Source organism: Vanellus vanellus (assembly GCF_965231255.1).
Source record: "Vanellus vanellus genome assembly, chromosome: 1".
In the NCBI taxonomy this organism is placed as follows: Eukaryota; Metazoa; Chordata; class Aves; order Charadriiformes; family Charadriidae; genus Vanellus; species Vanellus vanellus.
This window is the reverse complement of record NC_138905.1, coordinates 207,851,765-207,869,905: the sequence shown is the minus strand read 5'-3', so window position 1 is coordinate 207,869,905 and position 18,141 is coordinate 207,851,765. Positions and strand designations below refer to the sequence as shown.

Below are 18,141 nucleotides of genomic sequence, written 5' to 3'. Positions count from 1 at the left end.
ATCTTTAAAGATAGTTGCTTTTCCCTGTCAATTATGTCAGGAACTTAAATACTTATTTTAGGAAGAGATGCTCATTATCCATTAATTTATTGCAGGATGGGAGCCTTAATGGAAATACAGTAGTTGTACTACGCTGCATTTTGACTCTAGCAAAAGCAAGAGTTTAAAAAATGTTTTTAAAGGGGAGGCATGAAGTTAGGGTCTTGTTAAAGAGATAGTCTTAACAGGTTTTTGCCTGTTGGAATTGTAATTTAGCACAACTATTTAATTGCATATTGTTTGTGTTCATTTAAAGGGTATCATTACACAGTCAGCAAAATCTAATGACTGTATCCAACCTTGGTGTTATCTTTGGACCAACTCTGATGAGAGCCCAAGAAGAAACCGTGGCTGCTATGATGAACATTAAGTTTCAGAATATCGTCGTTGAAATTCTGATAGAGCATTATGAAAAGGTAGAAAGACATTATCTAACTGTTTTGTGATAAAGTGGAACTAAGATCTCATTTTTATTATCATCCTTAAGTTCTTAAGAATAAAAAAACTAGCATTTGTAGAAGGTCATTGACAGAAAGACTACATTCTTCCCACCCCATGCTATGGTTCTGTATTCCTAGCGAGTCTTTTGTGGCTGTGCAAGGTACAGATCCAAGGAATAATCTCATATGCTTTGAAGGAGTTGCTCTGAATCTTCAGTTGCTTTCTGAAGATTCCTCTGTCCTTCTGTTCTTCTTACGTCTAGAAAAGAATGAGAATCATAACTTTGCTCCCAGCTCCTCCATCTCTCTCATACTATCAGCGTATGAAGGTTTGTTCTGGGTGAATGCATGGATTCTCCTGAGTGCATCAGGTCAGAGTCTTTCTGATCGTGGCTGTCCTTTGGGGATACACCAGCTCCACAGTGGAGATCTAGTCCCACCTAACGTCATGAAACCCCAACCATCCTTCAGTTCCTCTTTTCATGAGCAGCATCAATGTGGATCCCCAGCACAATCCCCCATTTGTGTGCGCTGTGTCGTTTTTCAGTGTGTAGGTACTACATCAAGAGTAAAAAAGCAAAAAGAAAAAAGTAATGCATTTTAGATGAGGTTTTATTCATAGTTACAGGTTTAAGCCCATTATGTCTTTGTGATTTAAAAGTTCTTGAATATTCTGGGGCATACAAGCTTGTCTAGGTACTTCTTTTGCTTTGAAGAAACGCATGTCTGTGACTCTCTGGTTTATTTTGTTTTCCTCAAAGACACCAGTGACAGCAAAAGTCCATCTCAAACTCTTTCCTGGAACATTGAATAAGAATTGTTTCAGGGCTTGAGAAGGAAAATTCATGAAATCTTAAACACTTACCTGCAATGGTAGTGACTGAAAGTATCAGCTTCACTGAAAAGCCTTCTCAGATTTAGTTTATTTTAAACTATTTGATTTCAGAACTCAGCAGAACAGTCAAGACCTCCATCACTTGGTCATCAAAAGAAATTTTATTTTGGGGATCTTTAGTCGATAGATATGACCTTCTCTGATGACTAACAAAACAAAGTGAAAAACTTTGTGTTTCTTCCATTTCATGGTACTCAGCTAAGGGGCAGTTCCTGGTCAATAAGAGATCCCCTGCACTGGTTGATCAGTAAGTACTGACAGTGCTGCTTCACAGAATCACAGAATGGGCAGGGTTGGAAGGGACCTCCGGAGATCATCTAGTCCAACCCCCCTGCTAGATCAGTGTCACCTACAGCAGGTTGCACAGGACGGTGTCCAGGAGGGTTTTGAATGTCTCCAGAATGGGAGACTCCACAACCTCTCTGGGCAGCCTCTGCCAGTGCTCTGCCACCCTCAAAGTAAAGAAGTTCCTCCTCATGTTTAGATGGAACTTCTTATGTTCAAGTTTGTGCCCATTACCTCTTTTTCTATCACTGGGCACCACTGAAAAAAGACTGTTCCCATCCCCCTGGCACCCTCCCTTTAAGTATTTGTAAGCGTTAATAAGATCCCCCCTCAATCTTTTCTCTAGACTAAAAAGACCCAAGTCCCTCAGTCTTTCCTCATAACAGAGATGCTCCAAGCCCCTAATCATCTTTGTAGTCCTTTGCTGAACCCTCTCCAGCAGATCCCTGTCTTTCATGAGCTGGGGAGCCGAGAACTGGACACAGTACTCCAGATGCGGCCTCACCAGGGCAGAGTAGAGGGGAGCATGACCTCCCTCAACCTGCTGGCCACACTCTTCTTGATGCACCCCAGGATGCCATTGGCCTTCTTGGCCACCAGGGCACATTGCTGCCTCATGGTCATCCTGTTGTCCACCAGGACTCCCAGGTCCCTTTCCACAGAGGTGCTCTCAAGCAGGTCAGCCCCCAACCTGTACTGCTGCATGGGGTTATTCCTCCCCAGGTGCAGTACCCTACACTTGCTCTTGTTGAATTTCATTAGGTTTCTCTCTGCCCAACTCTCCAGCCTGTCCAGGTCATGCTGTAAGGCAGCACAGCCGTCGTATCATTAGTTATATTTCATAGGAACTCCTCAGACTTAGTATGATACTGATAGCATCCTGGCCTCTAACTCCAAAACATATTTATTTTTCCAGCACTGAATTTTCCCTCCAGAAAATTACAGCTCATTCAATACAAAGACCATGGCTGCACGACCACAATCACCCTTGCTCTAGTTCTCTGTCTACAGACATATTTTTATATTGATGTGCTACTCACTAATGCTTAAGGCAGAATTAATGTACTTCAGGAGAATCTCAAGGCATCCATTGAAGTATTTTCTACCATAGAATTATGTTTGCTTTCTTCCACTTCTTTGAGTGGCATGGAGGTATCTTTTCATTGTTCACTTCATCCTCTTCCGGCAGTGCCCTATTGATGGGGTATTCAGAAATCCTTGCAGAGATGTGTTTTGGCGTTGTATAGTATTTAACCTACGACATTTAGCCCTCTCTACACTGTGGAGACTGGACACTTCGGATTCCTTCAAGTAGCTTAACTGAATAGGCAACCATTGTCTGTAAAACCTCTCCTCCATTCCACAGAACTAATTCCACTTCCTTCCACAGGATGCCGTAAGAGATACTCAGTACAGTGAGTACAGTACAGTCTCACTAGGAGGAATAAGGGAAGAAGGACATCTGGAAGAAAAAACATGCAAATCTTTTGGTTATATTTTTTGCTTTAATCATCCTCCAAGGCAATTATCATTTTTACTGGAAGTATCCAAATGGGTTTTTAGGGTCTTTCAAGACCTCTACTGCACATGTCTTGGATATTGCAGAACAGGTGATACAAATGAAAGTCACACAAATTACTGGGCTTTCTGTATGGTCCTTGCTGGCCAGCTTGCCGTGCTTATCAGCAAAAAGTTCTTCAAAAGCTTATGTGTACCTGTGTCAGATCACAGTAGTCAGATACCTCAAAATTTTAGGTTTTTCTTCAGTAATGAAGTGCAAAACTGACCAGTGGTAGCAGTGGTATGTAAAAGATAAAAATCAGGAGATGCTCTGAACATAAGTATGTTCCTCATCAAACTTGACATATTTGGCAAAATAAAGTGTTTTTCTGAAATACAAACTGGATTTTAATAACTTATGACTATAACAAATTTCTGTGACATACAAAAGCTTTCACAGGAAGACAGAGAAAAAATTCAATCCTTTCATAATATTTTTAAAAAATGTATTACTTCTTGGGCAGGAGTTAGTTGTAAACACGTATTGTATGTTTCACAATTTAGACTGTTAAGCACTTCTTAATCAGTGTTTAGAAAATAAAACTATTTTTGTATTAGTATATTTATATTTTATATAAATATATTTATATTTTATATTAGTATAAATTTTAAGTACAGCTGAGCATTGTGGTTCTTTGATTGTAAAATAAGATCAGAACAAAGTTTATATTCTGGAATTTACTCTTTTGTGATGTGTGAGACTATTACAGCATTAATTTCAGGTGCAGTAGTAAGTAAAACAAATGGATTAATAACGGAAATGTAAGAGTAGCTGTATTGTGTATGTCATTTATTTTCCCTTCTTTTTTTTAATCATGCAGATATTTCACACTGCACCAGATCCCAATATTCCTCTTCCCCAACCTCAGTCCCGTTCAGGTTCAAGAAGAACAAGAGCAATTTGTCTCTCCACAGGTTCACGTAAACCCAAAGGAAGATATACACCATGTCTAGCAGACCCTGACAGTAAGTTTGTCCATGTTGACTCATTATCTTCCTTCTTATGTCTTGTCTTTTAACTTTCCTGAATAATATCCAATAAGTATTGTATTCCAATAATTACAAGCATAACAGGTGGGATTTGGCCAGCTTTTTAACCTCTGTGAGTCACAACCGCACTGTTGACTCACTACATTCCTTGCTTCTCTCAGATGAGGAGGGATGTTTTGTTTTAGGCAAGTTTTGTATTGTATGCATTGTTCAAAAATCATTTAGAGTAGACTTTTGTATTCTAATCTAAATGCAGTCTACTTTGAAACTCAGAATTCCATTATACGAAGTTCATCTCATTTGCTTTTAAAATAATTGTTAAGGTTGGGAAACTGTAAATAGAGTATTTCCTTTCCTCCTGTAATAAATCTAACTCACTCAAGGTAAGGAGATCAAAACCATTACGTGGCTTTTTTCACGTGCATGAAATGGTGGTCATTGGTTCAAAGTCAGCCACTGCCTAGGTTGCCAAAACCACTGAAACTTTTTCTGGAATAGAAACAAACTCGAATACTTTTGGGAGAAACAGTATGTTTATCATATGGCTTACCGTTTAATAGCAGGGAGTGATATGTATAATTAATTGCTGCTTAGAATGCCTATGTATTTTCATGTAGATGTGACTATTATAAAGTTTCACGTCATTCATTTTCATCTAGTGGGCCATCACTTTTTTACTTACTGGCTGTACCAGTAAGAAGTATGGAAACTAGGAAAGAATTTTTCACAGAAAGAGTGGTCGGGCATTGGAATAGACTGCCCAGGGAGGTGGTTGAGTCACCATCCCTGGATGTGTTTAAGAGACGCTTAGATGTGGTGTTGGGGGATATGGTGTAGGGGAGAACTTTGTAGAGTAGGGTAGATGGTTGGACTCGATGATCCCAAAGGTCTCTTCCAACCTAGACAATTCTATGATTCTATGATTCTTTAGCAAAGATTAAGTTGTTAACAGTTCCACTCCCCATGGAGTGTACAGTCTTCAAAAAGAACTTCTGTCTCCCTTGGTTCCTCAAGGAGATTTACATGAAACTGGTACGGTAAATTAATCCATAGTTAATGTACATCTGTTCTTGAGGATCTGTAGTAATTCTTAAGTCTGTAATGTTAGGAAATGTATCCTCAGTATACTCGTGCACAGGTGCTGCATTTTCCATAGGTTTATGTTACATGATTCCAGCCAGTGAGAGTTTAAATGCTAAATGAGAGCAATAACTGCCTCCGCATGCATTGCCAGTGTGAATGGCATGGGATCCTGAGCAAGAAATTACAGAGGAACCGTCAGTTACATTCACCAGAGGACAAGCTGGGCAAGTTTGAACTGTTTTTCACTGTGTAACTGCAATGAATGAATACCAGCATAAAAAATGAGACATTTCTGCGCAGGTATTTTGCAGAACATATGCAAGCTCATGCTTCTTCATTCAGACACGTCTTGTGCTGGCAGCTTGATTGGAACTAGGTCTGACCCAAGAGCTCTCCACTTGTGCTTTGTTTATTACCTCAAGCTTGGCAGTTGCTTACATAAGTTCCAGTTAAGATCTTGCTTGTACCTGGAAGGCTGAGGCAGCAGCGGAGTTCCTTGCCAAGTACCTCTAGGTGTGGCCAGAGACAGGCAAGAGAGCCTTGGCTTCTGGCAGTAGCAATTTCTGAAGGTACTCGATGTTTGTAAGTCTTCATTTAAATGAAGTGCAGACACTTAACTATATTGCAAGAAATTAAGGAATTCGGTATGGCATGAGAAAATGAGGCGGAGGTTTCAAATGGTAGGGAATGATAGAAAATTCTAGAAAATGCATCTGAGAAGTTTAGGCTTCAGTAAGTCTTGCAATTTTCAAGGGACTAATGGTCTGTAAAGGGGCAAGATGGGGGACGATTTAATCTGGAATACCAGAATTCTGGCCAGAAGTGGCCAGAATATTTCACTTTACTGGTGTCAGATCCACTCCCTATGCGAGGCACCGGTATTTGTGACCTCATCTGTAGTATTGTGTGTGGTTATGGTCACTTGTCGCCAAGGACATTGAAACATTTGGAGGCAAAAGCAGCTGTATCATGTTGATATCTTATAACTACTGTATGGTTGAAGAATATACATTCTCTGCTTCTTGTAAAATTTGAGAATTATATCTGCTAGCTTTTGGGAAAAAATTCCAACTAGAAACTCACTAGACTGAATCCAATCTTCAGAATAATTCATTCCTCACTGTATTATAGACCAGTCCTTCCTCAGTTCTGACAAGTGTTCCTACCTTTATGTCATCAGCAGATTTCTTTAGGGTATTCCTGCTTTTTGTTGCAAAAGATTATTGCTAACAAAATCACTAAAAAGATTTTTATGTAGGTAGGTAAATTTCTCTAATATAAATCTAATTAAAGAAATTAATGAAATATTCAACATTCAGGTTGTAAATAAAGGAATTAATTGTTGTCCTGCAAAATAGATATTTCATGAAAGGTATGACGATGCAGAAAATAAGATATCTATAGCTAGACTGATGGACTGGTCTTACAGAGACTGCAGAGATCCTCAGCAGCTTGCTAACCAAAGTAAAACTTAATGTGCCTGCTGACAATAGTCATGCATTTAAGAACATAAGTGTGACAATGTCATGGTTTGGGCACCACAACATTTGCCTTATCATGGAAATCCAGCAAGATGCTCACCACAAAGATATTGCACCGTCGTAACTGTTGAATTTTCTAAGGATATTTTGTACTGTAGGCAGTTCTTTTAAAATGCAGACTTCTGTGTGAAATAGTTTAGCCTGTAGCCCATTATGTTCATCAGCTCTAAAGAAATAGCCACACAGCTCTAAAGAAATAGCCACAAAAGGCAGCTGTTCCAGGTTAAAGATAGGAATATGTGTGAAACTGAGTAACTAAATAGATATTTTGTCTTAAGAGCCTCTGAAACCACATATTAATGAATTTGATGACAAGTAAGGTACAAGGGGCTAAAGGTGGCATGAGAGAAATGCGCGTGATTAGCAAATGTAAAATTTTTTTCTCTCTCTCTCCCTTCCCCTCATTCCTCCCTAGGTGACTCGTACAGCAGTAGCCCAGACAGCACTCCCATGGGCAGCATTGAATCTCTCTCTTCTCACTCCTCTGAGCAGAACAGCACCACCAAATGCGCACCCTCACAGCCCAGGGAGAAATCAGTAGGGATTCCATGGATTGCCTCTCCCCCTTCTTCTAATGGCCAGAAGAGTTCAGGGCTCTGGACTACAAGTCCAGAATCCTCATCAAAGGAGGATGCAACCAAAACAGATGTCGAGTCAGACTGCCAAAGTGTAGCTTCTGTCACTGGACCAGAGAATGCCTCTCCACCAACAGACCTGACCAAAAAGAGTTCTTACAGTCTGTCTGGGCTGAAACGGTCTTCAGCATCTTCCCTTAGATCAATTCCATCAGCTGAAGGTAATTTCCAAGGTTGTTTAAGTACATCAGTGTTTACTGTGACACATAGAAAACAAGAGCTGCATCTGAAAGTTAATGATATCAATTAATCAGTTTTGTTTATTTTTTCAATTTTTGTGGTATGCTCTTTCAGTTTTCAAACTGCTTCTGACATAACCCCTTTGTTTGTTACCCGTACAGTTCATACAGCTTAAAAGATATAAGTGTTTCTCAGAATTTAGACTACTCTCTATCCTGCTATGCCTCATCTAGAACACAAACTTGTAAGGAGATTGCTGGTTTAAAAGAAGAGTTGGTAGCTGTGGTTTATCACTGCATCAAAGGAATGAATCCTTGGAACATGATCTACTGATCAAAGCTAGCATTTAAATTAAAAAAGCAGTAGGCTTAACATATTTAGTAAATAACAGTTTTTTCACTCCTTGGCGATGTGCCTGCTTTTTAATTATTTTTTTTTTTTTTACAACTGCATCTCTTAAATTGCCTGAAATAGGAGACTGAAGGAAAGGTGGCTTATTTTGGTTTGGTTTTTTTAGTTAAGGTTTTTACCGTCAGTGCCTTTAGTTGATACAGGACTGGACAGATGGGATAAAATGGTAATCCCTGGCATGAAATGTATGTCTGATACCCCGCTGATGGAATGGCTGCTTCATTCTGCCCTACTTGCATGGTTTGTTGTCCAGAACTGCAAGTAGATTAGCTTGAACACAAGAGTATGGCTGAATGGTTCTATATATGGACATGATGTGTAAGAACAACCACAAGTTTGCAAACCCAACTTTAGGAATCCAATTTCAGTGCACAAGTTCGGACACCAGTCTTCCTGTTCAGTCAAAGAAGAATGCTGCTTCAAAGAACAGGCTCAGAGCACCTAAGTTGAGCCTCTGTCCCAGATAAGCCTGTAGACAAGGCTTCTTACAAGACAGAGAAGCTTCTTCGTTTAGACAGTTCTGCTAAATGCTAAGTTAGCTGAAACGCCTGTGAACCCTTGCTGTATCTCTGTGATTACACACGGTGATATTGCACAATATTGACAGCTATGTGGAAATGACTTCAGAAGAAACACCATCTTGAAATCAGTATATTTGCAGTGTTTCGGATTATGAAGATTACCAGCAGACACTGAAACAATGAGCTCCAGTGGACTGAGTGGAAGTGCTGAGTTTGCCACTGAGCTGCCAATAGTAATACAAGTACACATAGGGTAAATATATGATTATGTGCAAAGCCCTAAAAGTTTAAGAAAGCTCTCTCCCCTCTGCCCCCCAAGCAGTGTACAAGCTTTTTCCTAAGACTTTCAGATATTAATTTGTGTTATATTAACAGTATTAATAATGTAGAATAATAACAATAATTTATATTATAGAATAATACCATAGAATTAAAATATTAATAACATAGGTATTGTTTTTCTGTTTGGGGATCTCTTTATATTATGACAGTTTTCAATGCATTATTAAGCATCTGTTGTTCTTGGAAATAAAGAAACACAAAGTAGATGCAGTTGTCTTGCAGAATATATATGTAAAGAAGGCAGCAGCCCACAGATAGATCAGCTTAAAGGACACATGTGGCCATACCTTGTATTCATTAAAAGGACTTTTTTTGTGTGCTATACAGTCTGTACAGCTATAGATTTGTTTTATCAAGTTACGGTAGCAATTGTTTTAGGCAACTCGAAACTATTAATTCTTTTTCTAAATGGCATGAAGCTTCTATGGATACTGGAAATATTAATTCTTACAAATTAATGTGGTCTGATTTCACAGTAGATGCTGCTTTGAGCAGGAGTTTGGACTAGATGACTTCCCAAGATCACTTCCAATATGAATTTTTTCTACAATTCTGTGCAGTGTGCTGCTTTATAAATGTTGGTTTTATTGTCACTTTTTCATGAATGTACTATCTAGCCATTTAAGTACAATGTAATTTTTTAGCCTTCACAATTTTAATGTCATTTGTTCATTCTTGCTGTTGGTCCTTTTCTCCTGGCTTTCTACCTGAAAGGCTGTTTCTTCTCTGTCTTAGTAAGTACTTTCTCTACCTATTTTGCCTCTTTAAAAATCAAAACAAAACACAACAACAACAAAAACTTTGCTTTGCATGCTACACTTGTTGTGAAACAACTTCAAATAAGCTTTAATATTCCCTATAATTTGGTTGTTTTCTTTAGGTAACAAAAGCTGCAGTGGATCTATACAGAGCTTATCTTCAACAGATACCAAAGATACACCAAAGGGTCCACCAAACCCAGATTTGCCTCCCAAAATGTGCAGGAGATTAAGATTAGATACTGCATCAAGTAATGGCTATCAAAGACCAGGATCTGTGTAAGTCATAAAGGCCCTTTGGGGAGATTCATGTTGTTATGGTATTGTCTACTATAAAATGATCCCAGAGAGCTACATAAGTAGTTGAAAAAGCATCCGTGAATACTTGGTTTTAATATTTCTGTATTTGTGAATTATTTAAGTAGCTTCATTAAAATTGTAAACAAAGGAGACACAGCACAAAGTCTGCTGAAGTCAGTTGAAAGACTCCCATTGACTTCATTAGGCTGCAGATAAAGTCTATAATGAAGAAATGGACCTTTGGAAAGCGATTAGTATTATTTTCTCTGATTCTTCTGGAAGTTAATGTTTCAGGAGCATAAATACTACTTACTGTCCATGCTGTTAATGTCAAGAAGATCATCAGATCTTATTTGAGTAAGTCCAAAATTGGAGAAAGGAAAAAAAAAAAACACCGGACTTGCACTCTGTAATGTCTCCAGTTGTTGCCTGTTAAATAGTTGATATCTTTGTTTTTTTCTAACGGTTGGTCTGTTTGGGTTTTTTTGTGGCGGGGGAGTATTTTGAAAGGAAGATAGTTCTAAGCAGTAGAGGTTATAATTTAGCTCATTGAGATTTGGAAAACAAGTGTTTTCCAGATCTGCAGAGTACCAAGAAGTTCTCCAAATACTGCAGGACTCCATTCAGCCTCTACGCTTTTTAAACTGGAAGGGAACACCATAGTCATTTCACAGACTGCTGTGTCTTAAACAGAGAATCCTGCATAGCTCAGAGTTCCAGCATTATAGTGACAGACTGGCACTACAAGCATTTCCAATATATCTATCGGCCATCCATGAAGAGAATTTTAAATATAGGGCTGAGATTTCCCTTGCTGACTCAGCAAGGCTCTAGAGCATGTGGAAGTCGGGCCCCAATTAGGTTATGCCCTTAAGAATTCTGCTGAATAGGGACTTAAACTCAGCTTTTGAATTCCTTTGCTTCTCTAAAAGAATAATTAAAACAATTTTTAAAAATGTGTCCATATCTTCAGATAATTAAAAGTGAAGTTAGTCTATGTGTTTTATTAATGGTTTTATTAATGGGCAGAGCATAAAGCAAGGTGGTGCTTTATTTTCAGAGTGGCTGCAAGAGCCCAGTTGTTTGAAAGTGCTGGTTCACTTAAACAAGTTTCTTCAGGACGGTAAGTACTTCATATTATTTAACAATTTGTAAAATCCTTTCTGTTTTGTTGGCTTCAAAGATTGAAATAGAAGTGTTGGAGCTTTGTTCTGTGTCTTTTGGATAGCATCATGTGGCATGCAAAATTTTTGCCTGGTTTATTAAACTCATCCTTGCTCCAGAAGACAACTAAATCTTAACAGAGAATACCAGCCGATCTGGCTATTCTGTCACCTGAGGGAATTGCAGTGAGAGGTGCTCAGGTTAGTGATCTGCTTAAGGACACAGCTACAAGAGTAAATTAACATGATTTAAATTAGGACGAGGGTGCTGTACTTATTGCACACAGCTGTTTGTATATCCATGCTTTCAGCAGACTAGCAAACATGCTAGTTTATGGCAATTTGCTCATGTCGGTAAGTTCTGAATAACAGCTGCTTTAGAAAATTCAGGATTAACTTGATCAGGATTCATGTCTTTCCCATCACACCTTCCATACCTCTGGAGAAACTCTTCCCCTTTCTTCTTGGTAGTGTGCAGCAGGAATTATTTACATTTTCCTTACAAATGCATGCATTTATTTAGTGGATTTAATTCATTCTTATATTAAGTTAGAATGTTCTGATAAGTGTTTGTCTAGAAAGCAGTATCTTCCATACATTACTAACCAGCCTACATTTAACAGACTAAGGCAGATAGTCAAATAAATAGATGTGGGAAAAAGTCTTATCTCTCTTTTCACTGTCCCTGCATTTCTGGTTCTTTGAGACAGAACATATGGTTCTGTCCATCACTTTACTCACTGATACCAGGAACTGTCAAGCTCACTGGAACTGTCAAGTGATAGGAAAAAAAAATGTTAATCCATTAATCCAGAAATAGTAATCTAAAGTAGCACAGCTGTAAATGAAGATGCCAACAAGTGCTGAGACGTGCAGCAGCGGAATATGGCTGTCCTCTCAGACAGATCTAGCAGGGGCAAGAAAGGGAAAGCTGACTTGTAAAGGCCTGCTGATTTTGTTCGAGAGAAGCAGCTTACGTGAATCAAGGCTGTTCTTGTTTTGTGTAGTACATGAACTGTAAGGTGACCAAAAAGAGAGTGGCAGGAGGGAAAGGGAGATGAAAACAGCAGGGCATTAATTTAAAGGAGAAAAATATAAATGAAGAGACTGGAATGTTCTTAAGCCAGTGCCCTAAGCTGAGAGTGATGGCTGCTTTGCCAGTCCTGCATCATTTCACCTCCACTACTGTTCCTTCTCTTATTTTGTGTTGCTCCCTTCTTGTAAACTCTCCCCTGTTGTTCCCTTGGAGCCTGTGCCACATGTATCTGTATATAAAAGGCATGTAAGAAGCAAAAACCTGACAAAGGAAAAATGTAGCAGTTTGATAATGGATATGGAGAGCAGATAACAAAGCCGAAAACGCTGAAAGGCTTAATAGCTACTCTACTTCAGCCTTCCTAAGAAAGCAGAAGAGCAACAGTAACAAGGAGAATGGAAAACGAGAGGACAGCAGGCAAAATGAGGAAGAAAGAAGTAGCTCAGCTGTTCTTACAGTGCTACTCAAGTCTGAGTAAGATTTTGCAATTCAGGGCCAGGTTTTCTTTACCTCTCGTGCATGTTACAAACATGAAGGCTGATATAAAGCTTTAGGATACTCTTCTGAAGTATCTGGAAATCATGGTAACCAGTAGAAAGGCCTTCTGAGTTCATAACTCTATTATCTAATGAATATATGCAGGCCAGAGTGTGAGACAGATAAACTATTTTTAAACTGTCTGGTTTGATACCAAAAATACTTAAGTCAACATAGCATTGTACTCTGTGCAAGGGTAATTTACCCTGCTAAAAATAACTAGTTTTGCAAAATAGCTTCATTCCTACTTGAAGCATCTGTTGCCTGTTGTGGTCATTTGTATAGCAGACAGACCAAAAGTACCTATATGGCTTTGCAGTCTCTCATTGTCATTTGTATTTCAGCAGATAATTTGTACTCAATGCTTCACCACCACAGTGGCCCAGTCTTACTTCACAGAATCACAGAATCACAGAATTATCAGAGTTGGAAGGGACCTCTAGAGATCATCTAGTCCAACTCCCCTGCCAAAGCAGGATTGCCCAGAGCACATTACTCAGGACTGCATCCAGGCGGGTCTTGAAAATCTCCAGGGAAGGGGACTCCACACCCTCCCTGGGCAGCCTGTGCCAGTGCTCTGTCACCCTCACCGTAAAGGAGTTTTTCCGTGTATTTGAACAGAACTTCGTGTGTTCTAACTTGTGCCCATTGCCCCTCGTCCTGTCACTGGGAACCATTGAAAAGAGCCTGGCTCCATCCTCCTTCAACCCACCCTTTAGATACTTGTACGCCATAATAAGGTCTCCCCTCAGCCTTCTCTTCTCCAGGCTAAAGAGTCCCAGCTCTCTCAGCCTTTCCTCATAAGGCTGATGCTCCAAGCCCTTAATCATCTTAATTCCTTAATTCCATACTTAATTCCTTAATTCCTTAATTCCATACTTAATTCCTTCTTCCAAGTAATCTTGGCAGCCCTGCTTTCTGACCTTGTATAATGCAATATCAATGAGTGTGTGTCTGTCCCTTTTTTAATGCTGGGGCATTATTTGACCTGGCTGTTTTCTCTCCTTGTATACATGAGTACATGCCCCCATAGCACTACCACTTTGAACAGATTTCTTTTAATCAGAAAGAGAATGCGAGGCCCCAGTGCATGTTTTAGGATTGGACAGGGAAGACCAAAATGTTATGCCCTGTTCAACCTCTGCTCTCTTTTTCCAATTCCAGAATTACTTTGACTTCTCAGCCTTCCCTTTCCTTCCCTCCTGACTTCAAGTTTATTAATCGTCCATCTCCCAGACTGTGGTATTAAGCTACTGTCTGCATTGAGACCAATCCTTATTGCTAATCTAGTATGCACTTGAAAGAGGCAAATGAATTTTCTTACTGCTTTCACAAGAATCAGTTATCCAGTGGTCTTAGTAGGGCCTGTGGTCTCCTGATTGCAGCTTCTGTACAAAAATGCACCAACACATAATCCCTGACTTTGTTTTCTTGACTTTGATTAGAGGTACATAGAAAGTCAATGAGTTTCTCACATACAGTGAGAAACCGTATCATAAGGAGAAGGATTTTCATTAGAAAAGAATACTTAGAAAAATGGAAAGGAGGAGTTGGTGAGAGCAAATAGCTTTGGCTTGACAGCAGGATCAAGTGCTGGGCTGGGAGTAGGACTGGACTTAGGAGTAGGCTGACAGTATGAAGCCCTGTAGACCCGTGCTCCCCTCCCAACCATATCATTAAATATCCTTTCCCAGTCATTCTTCTGTTTTTATTTTCATGCTGTATTTTGTATTTCCTTAAACACCTGAAATGCCTTGCCCAGCCCAGCCCAGTGTTTTCTACTCAGTCAAGATTGGCGGTATGTCTGCCATCTCCAGGAGTCTATAAACCTTTCTTCTTCCTGTAGCATAATATTAACTGATGAGTCATCTGAGAGACATTCATGTGTTTTCCCTCATTCATTCCTCCTCTGGCATCTGTTTTTGTTTTGTTAGACTGAAAACTCATTAGGGCAGGAGCATAGTTTTAACGCTTATTTATAACTTTTAAAATAATAATAATGGTAATAATAATTACTAGATTATTATTATTATTATTGTTACTATTTAAAACGCATCAGGTGTTGTTGACTGCATGTAGTCAAGCAAAGTAGTTTATGATCTGATGCATACTGACCCTTTGACTGCTAGCATAAGTTTATCTTTATGGGCTCAAAACAAATGTAACAAAAAGCAGGGAAAAGGAAGATGCATTTTTTTCTCATCTGGAGTCTATCCAGTAAAGTCATGGAAAGAAGGAACTTCTAGGAAATGTGGGTACCATTTTCTGAAGTTGTTTTCTTTCTCTGCACTAAACAACCTGAATCACACTCTTCTGAGATTTTTAGCATCATCTTAAGAGAACCAGAATAGCTCATGATGATGTTGTCACATGCTTTTTAACAAACAGCCTAGTTTTTAGGGAGGAGAGCATTAACACTGTAAGTAAGGCTGTCCATTTTCATAATCACACACAAAAAAAATTGCCCAAGAACCTGCAAACCCTTTTCATTGCTAATGCTTCCAGCTGGATAGGGTTGAAATGAGCAGTAACTAATAAGAGAACCTAAGTAATCAAATCGAGTGTGGAGACTAACCAGGGGCTTGAAAATTGCTCCAGAGTTATGAGTAAATATTCATAGAATCTGTCTCTCGTTATACCATCATGCACAGTTTGTAGATAGCATTGGCATGTAATTACTCTGTCAGGAGCCACGTGGTGGGAAGAATCCTCTAATTCCTGAGCTTTGGAGAAACTGAGGACTTTGTACCTTGTGTTTGTGTATCTGACTGAATGTCAAATGCTGGGAAGCTTTCTCTTTCCAGAATTGAGTGAGTCAGAGTCCATGTTTTCTTATCTTCTTTTTACTTTTAAGGTAAACATACTTGGATCAGGTAAAATTAGAAGCTGAAAACAGAATAGCTTAGTAGACATAAGAGAACATAGGAGAAAAGTGCATTTATTTTTCTTAACTTTTTTTAAGGGCACTAAAAACCAGCATGACATATTTCAAGAATAACTTAAATAATTGTGCCTCACATTTAAATATTGCTGTTCTGTGTTATTATTGCGTTAAATGTCTTTTGTCACAGTATTACTCAGATGTCCCATTCTTAACATGGGAAACTGGCTTGATAGTCATGCCACTAAGTAAAATCAGGTTCAAAGTAATCCCTGTGCTTTAGTAAGTTCATTATCAATTATCTTATATTCATTGCAACTATAGTAATTATTAACAGTTACTCTACTGGTTTATATGTTTAAAATCCATGATTATGCCACACAGGAAGGGGCTGTTTTGTCAGTTACCAATCTGGGTCAGTATAGTTAGAACACCTATAGCGCTTTTTGTTATATTGACTTGGAGGAAAAATCTTGAGATTAAAGAATTCAATTCTAGTTTATGTGTGACCTTCGGTAAAATAATCTAATCTCCCTCTGTATATTTTAGAATATATTATGTAGATTATTATGGATAAATTTGGATGTATTCTGTAGAGTAATGAAACTTCACACCTGTCTTGTCAACTATAGGTGGCAAGTTCTTCATAACAGTAGGCACCAAGGAGTTGTCTAGGAAAAATGCTGAACAAAGCAGTCTACACCAGCCAGAAAGCAAACTAACATTTAAGCAAAGTACACAAACAGAGGTCCATTGCTCATGTTGTTCTAGTTAGCGGTGGGGATGTATCCAGAATGATGGTACTGAGAGTTAGAAATGTTTTCAGCATCCGGAAGATAAAGTGCCCTTGGATATCGATGGCACTACTCAAAATTCTTGACCTCCTCTGGTAATCTCAGCCTGAGAGTCTAACCCTTGATGCATCAGTTCTTCACTTAAGATGAAGGCAAAATGTGCCACTTGGTGTAGTCATAAATCAGCTTCAGAGCGTTTTCATCAGAGGGAGAGATCATTTCTGGAAAGGTTACACATACAAACTTGGGAATACGTCCATCCACTCAGACCCTTTTAGAGATTCAGATGAACGATGGTGTGCTAGTACTGATCGGCACCAGGGCATGAGGCCAGGGTAGAGGGATGCTCTCTGCTCCCTTTTGGAAATCTGTCCCTGCTTAACCTCACCAGAGGGGTGTGGAACTCCAAAGGTGAATTTCCATGGGCCCCACTGGCAGTACAAAAAATAAAACAGACTTCTTATGCTATTACTTATGATGTGGCACTATTATTAATCTAACTTACAACTCTGTTATCTGCCTGTTTTGGGAGGAAAGACAAAATAGCTTACATGTCACTTGCATAAACATCCTCTCAAAAAGTAGGCTAGAAATTTTAAATTTCACCACAGGTCGCATACTGGGTCATTGACATAGGTCCTGGCTGGAAGGAAACCTGAATCAGTAATGCCCCGTCACATCATACAAAGGTGTAATAATCAACAAGTTCATCATCATTTGTTATAATGTGGGTTTCCAATAAGTTTAAAGAAACTCAGAAAAACTGATGGATCATATAAAAATTGCTTTGAGTATATAAATTAAAGGAAAGTTATTAGGTAAAGTGCAGGAATGTGGAGAGAATGGAATTGCCATTTCCTAATTTCCATCTTTATGTGTAGTCCTTCATTTTGTATTTTGCAGAATTGCAGTGCTAGAAGCCATATCAAGAGGTGACCTAATGAGTCCTCCTCTGGGATAGAATCATATATCTAACTAGTTCTTTTACAGATAAGTGTAGTGGCTTTTTTATTTTTTTTTTTTAATTAATTTTTGTAATGGGAATTCTTCAATTCGGGGATTCTCCAGTTCTTGGCAGTTCCAGTGCTTCGCTATTCTAACCAATAGAGGGGTTTTCCAGCTACAGATTAAAAGACATAAACTTAACTGTCTACCTATAGGTATCTTTAGAAGGTGTTGCTACAGGCAGTGGAACCTGGTGAGCCATTCATTGCACTGTGAAGTATGCATCTACTGTAGCAGAAGCCAGTCCTGGAACCTCTGTGGAGCTACGCACATAGGTTATCTATAGACATCTAGATTTAGGTGGCCGAAGCTGAAACCCACCCCAGACACCTAATTTAAGTCTCCCTTGCTGCAATTTAAATCTATTTAAGTCCTTTTTGCAGTCAGCCTGGAGAACAGATTTCTCCTTTCTTTTGTCTCATAATTGCCTTCTGTGCATTGTTTTCTTCTGTAAATGGATCAACTATATTTCCCACAAGTCATGTTTTTAGACCTTTAATGATCACTTTGGAACTGTCTCTAGGCAGTCCATCACTTGCTTCAAGCAATATGCTCAAGTCAGTATTCATTTGAGTGACAACTTCAACTAGAATGAAAGTGTCCTCTTAAATGTTATCAATTACATACATCTTTAAACCTCTAAGTAGGATATTCATCACTTTTCTGCAGTAACATGCTTGTTAACTCCAGTAAGCTTGGAGTTATTGTCTGCTGTCATTCTGTTCCTCTGAACTACTGTGTAACT

The 18,141-nt window shown here is 38.9% G+C and overlaps 1 protein-coding gene across 1 annotated transcript in view; it reads left to right on the top strand.

Moving 5' to 3' along the window:
• The window catches only part of ARHGAP42 (Rho GTPase activating protein 42), a 167,614-nt gene that overhangs the window by 148,922 nt on the left and 551 nt on the right, over positions 1-18,141 (top strand). The window contains exons 18-22 of the mRNA XM_082483163.1: positions 296-455; positions 4,041-4,185; positions 7,249-7,629; positions 9,803-9,959; positions 11,041-11,103. Coding sequence (XP_082339289.1) covers positions 296-455; positions 4,041-4,185; positions 7,249-7,629; positions 9,803-9,959; positions 11,041-11,103 — 906 coding nt within the window. The remainder of the gene's footprint in view (positions 1-295; positions 456-4,040; positions 4,186-7,248; positions 7,630-9,802; positions 9,960-11,040; positions 11,104-18,141) is intronic.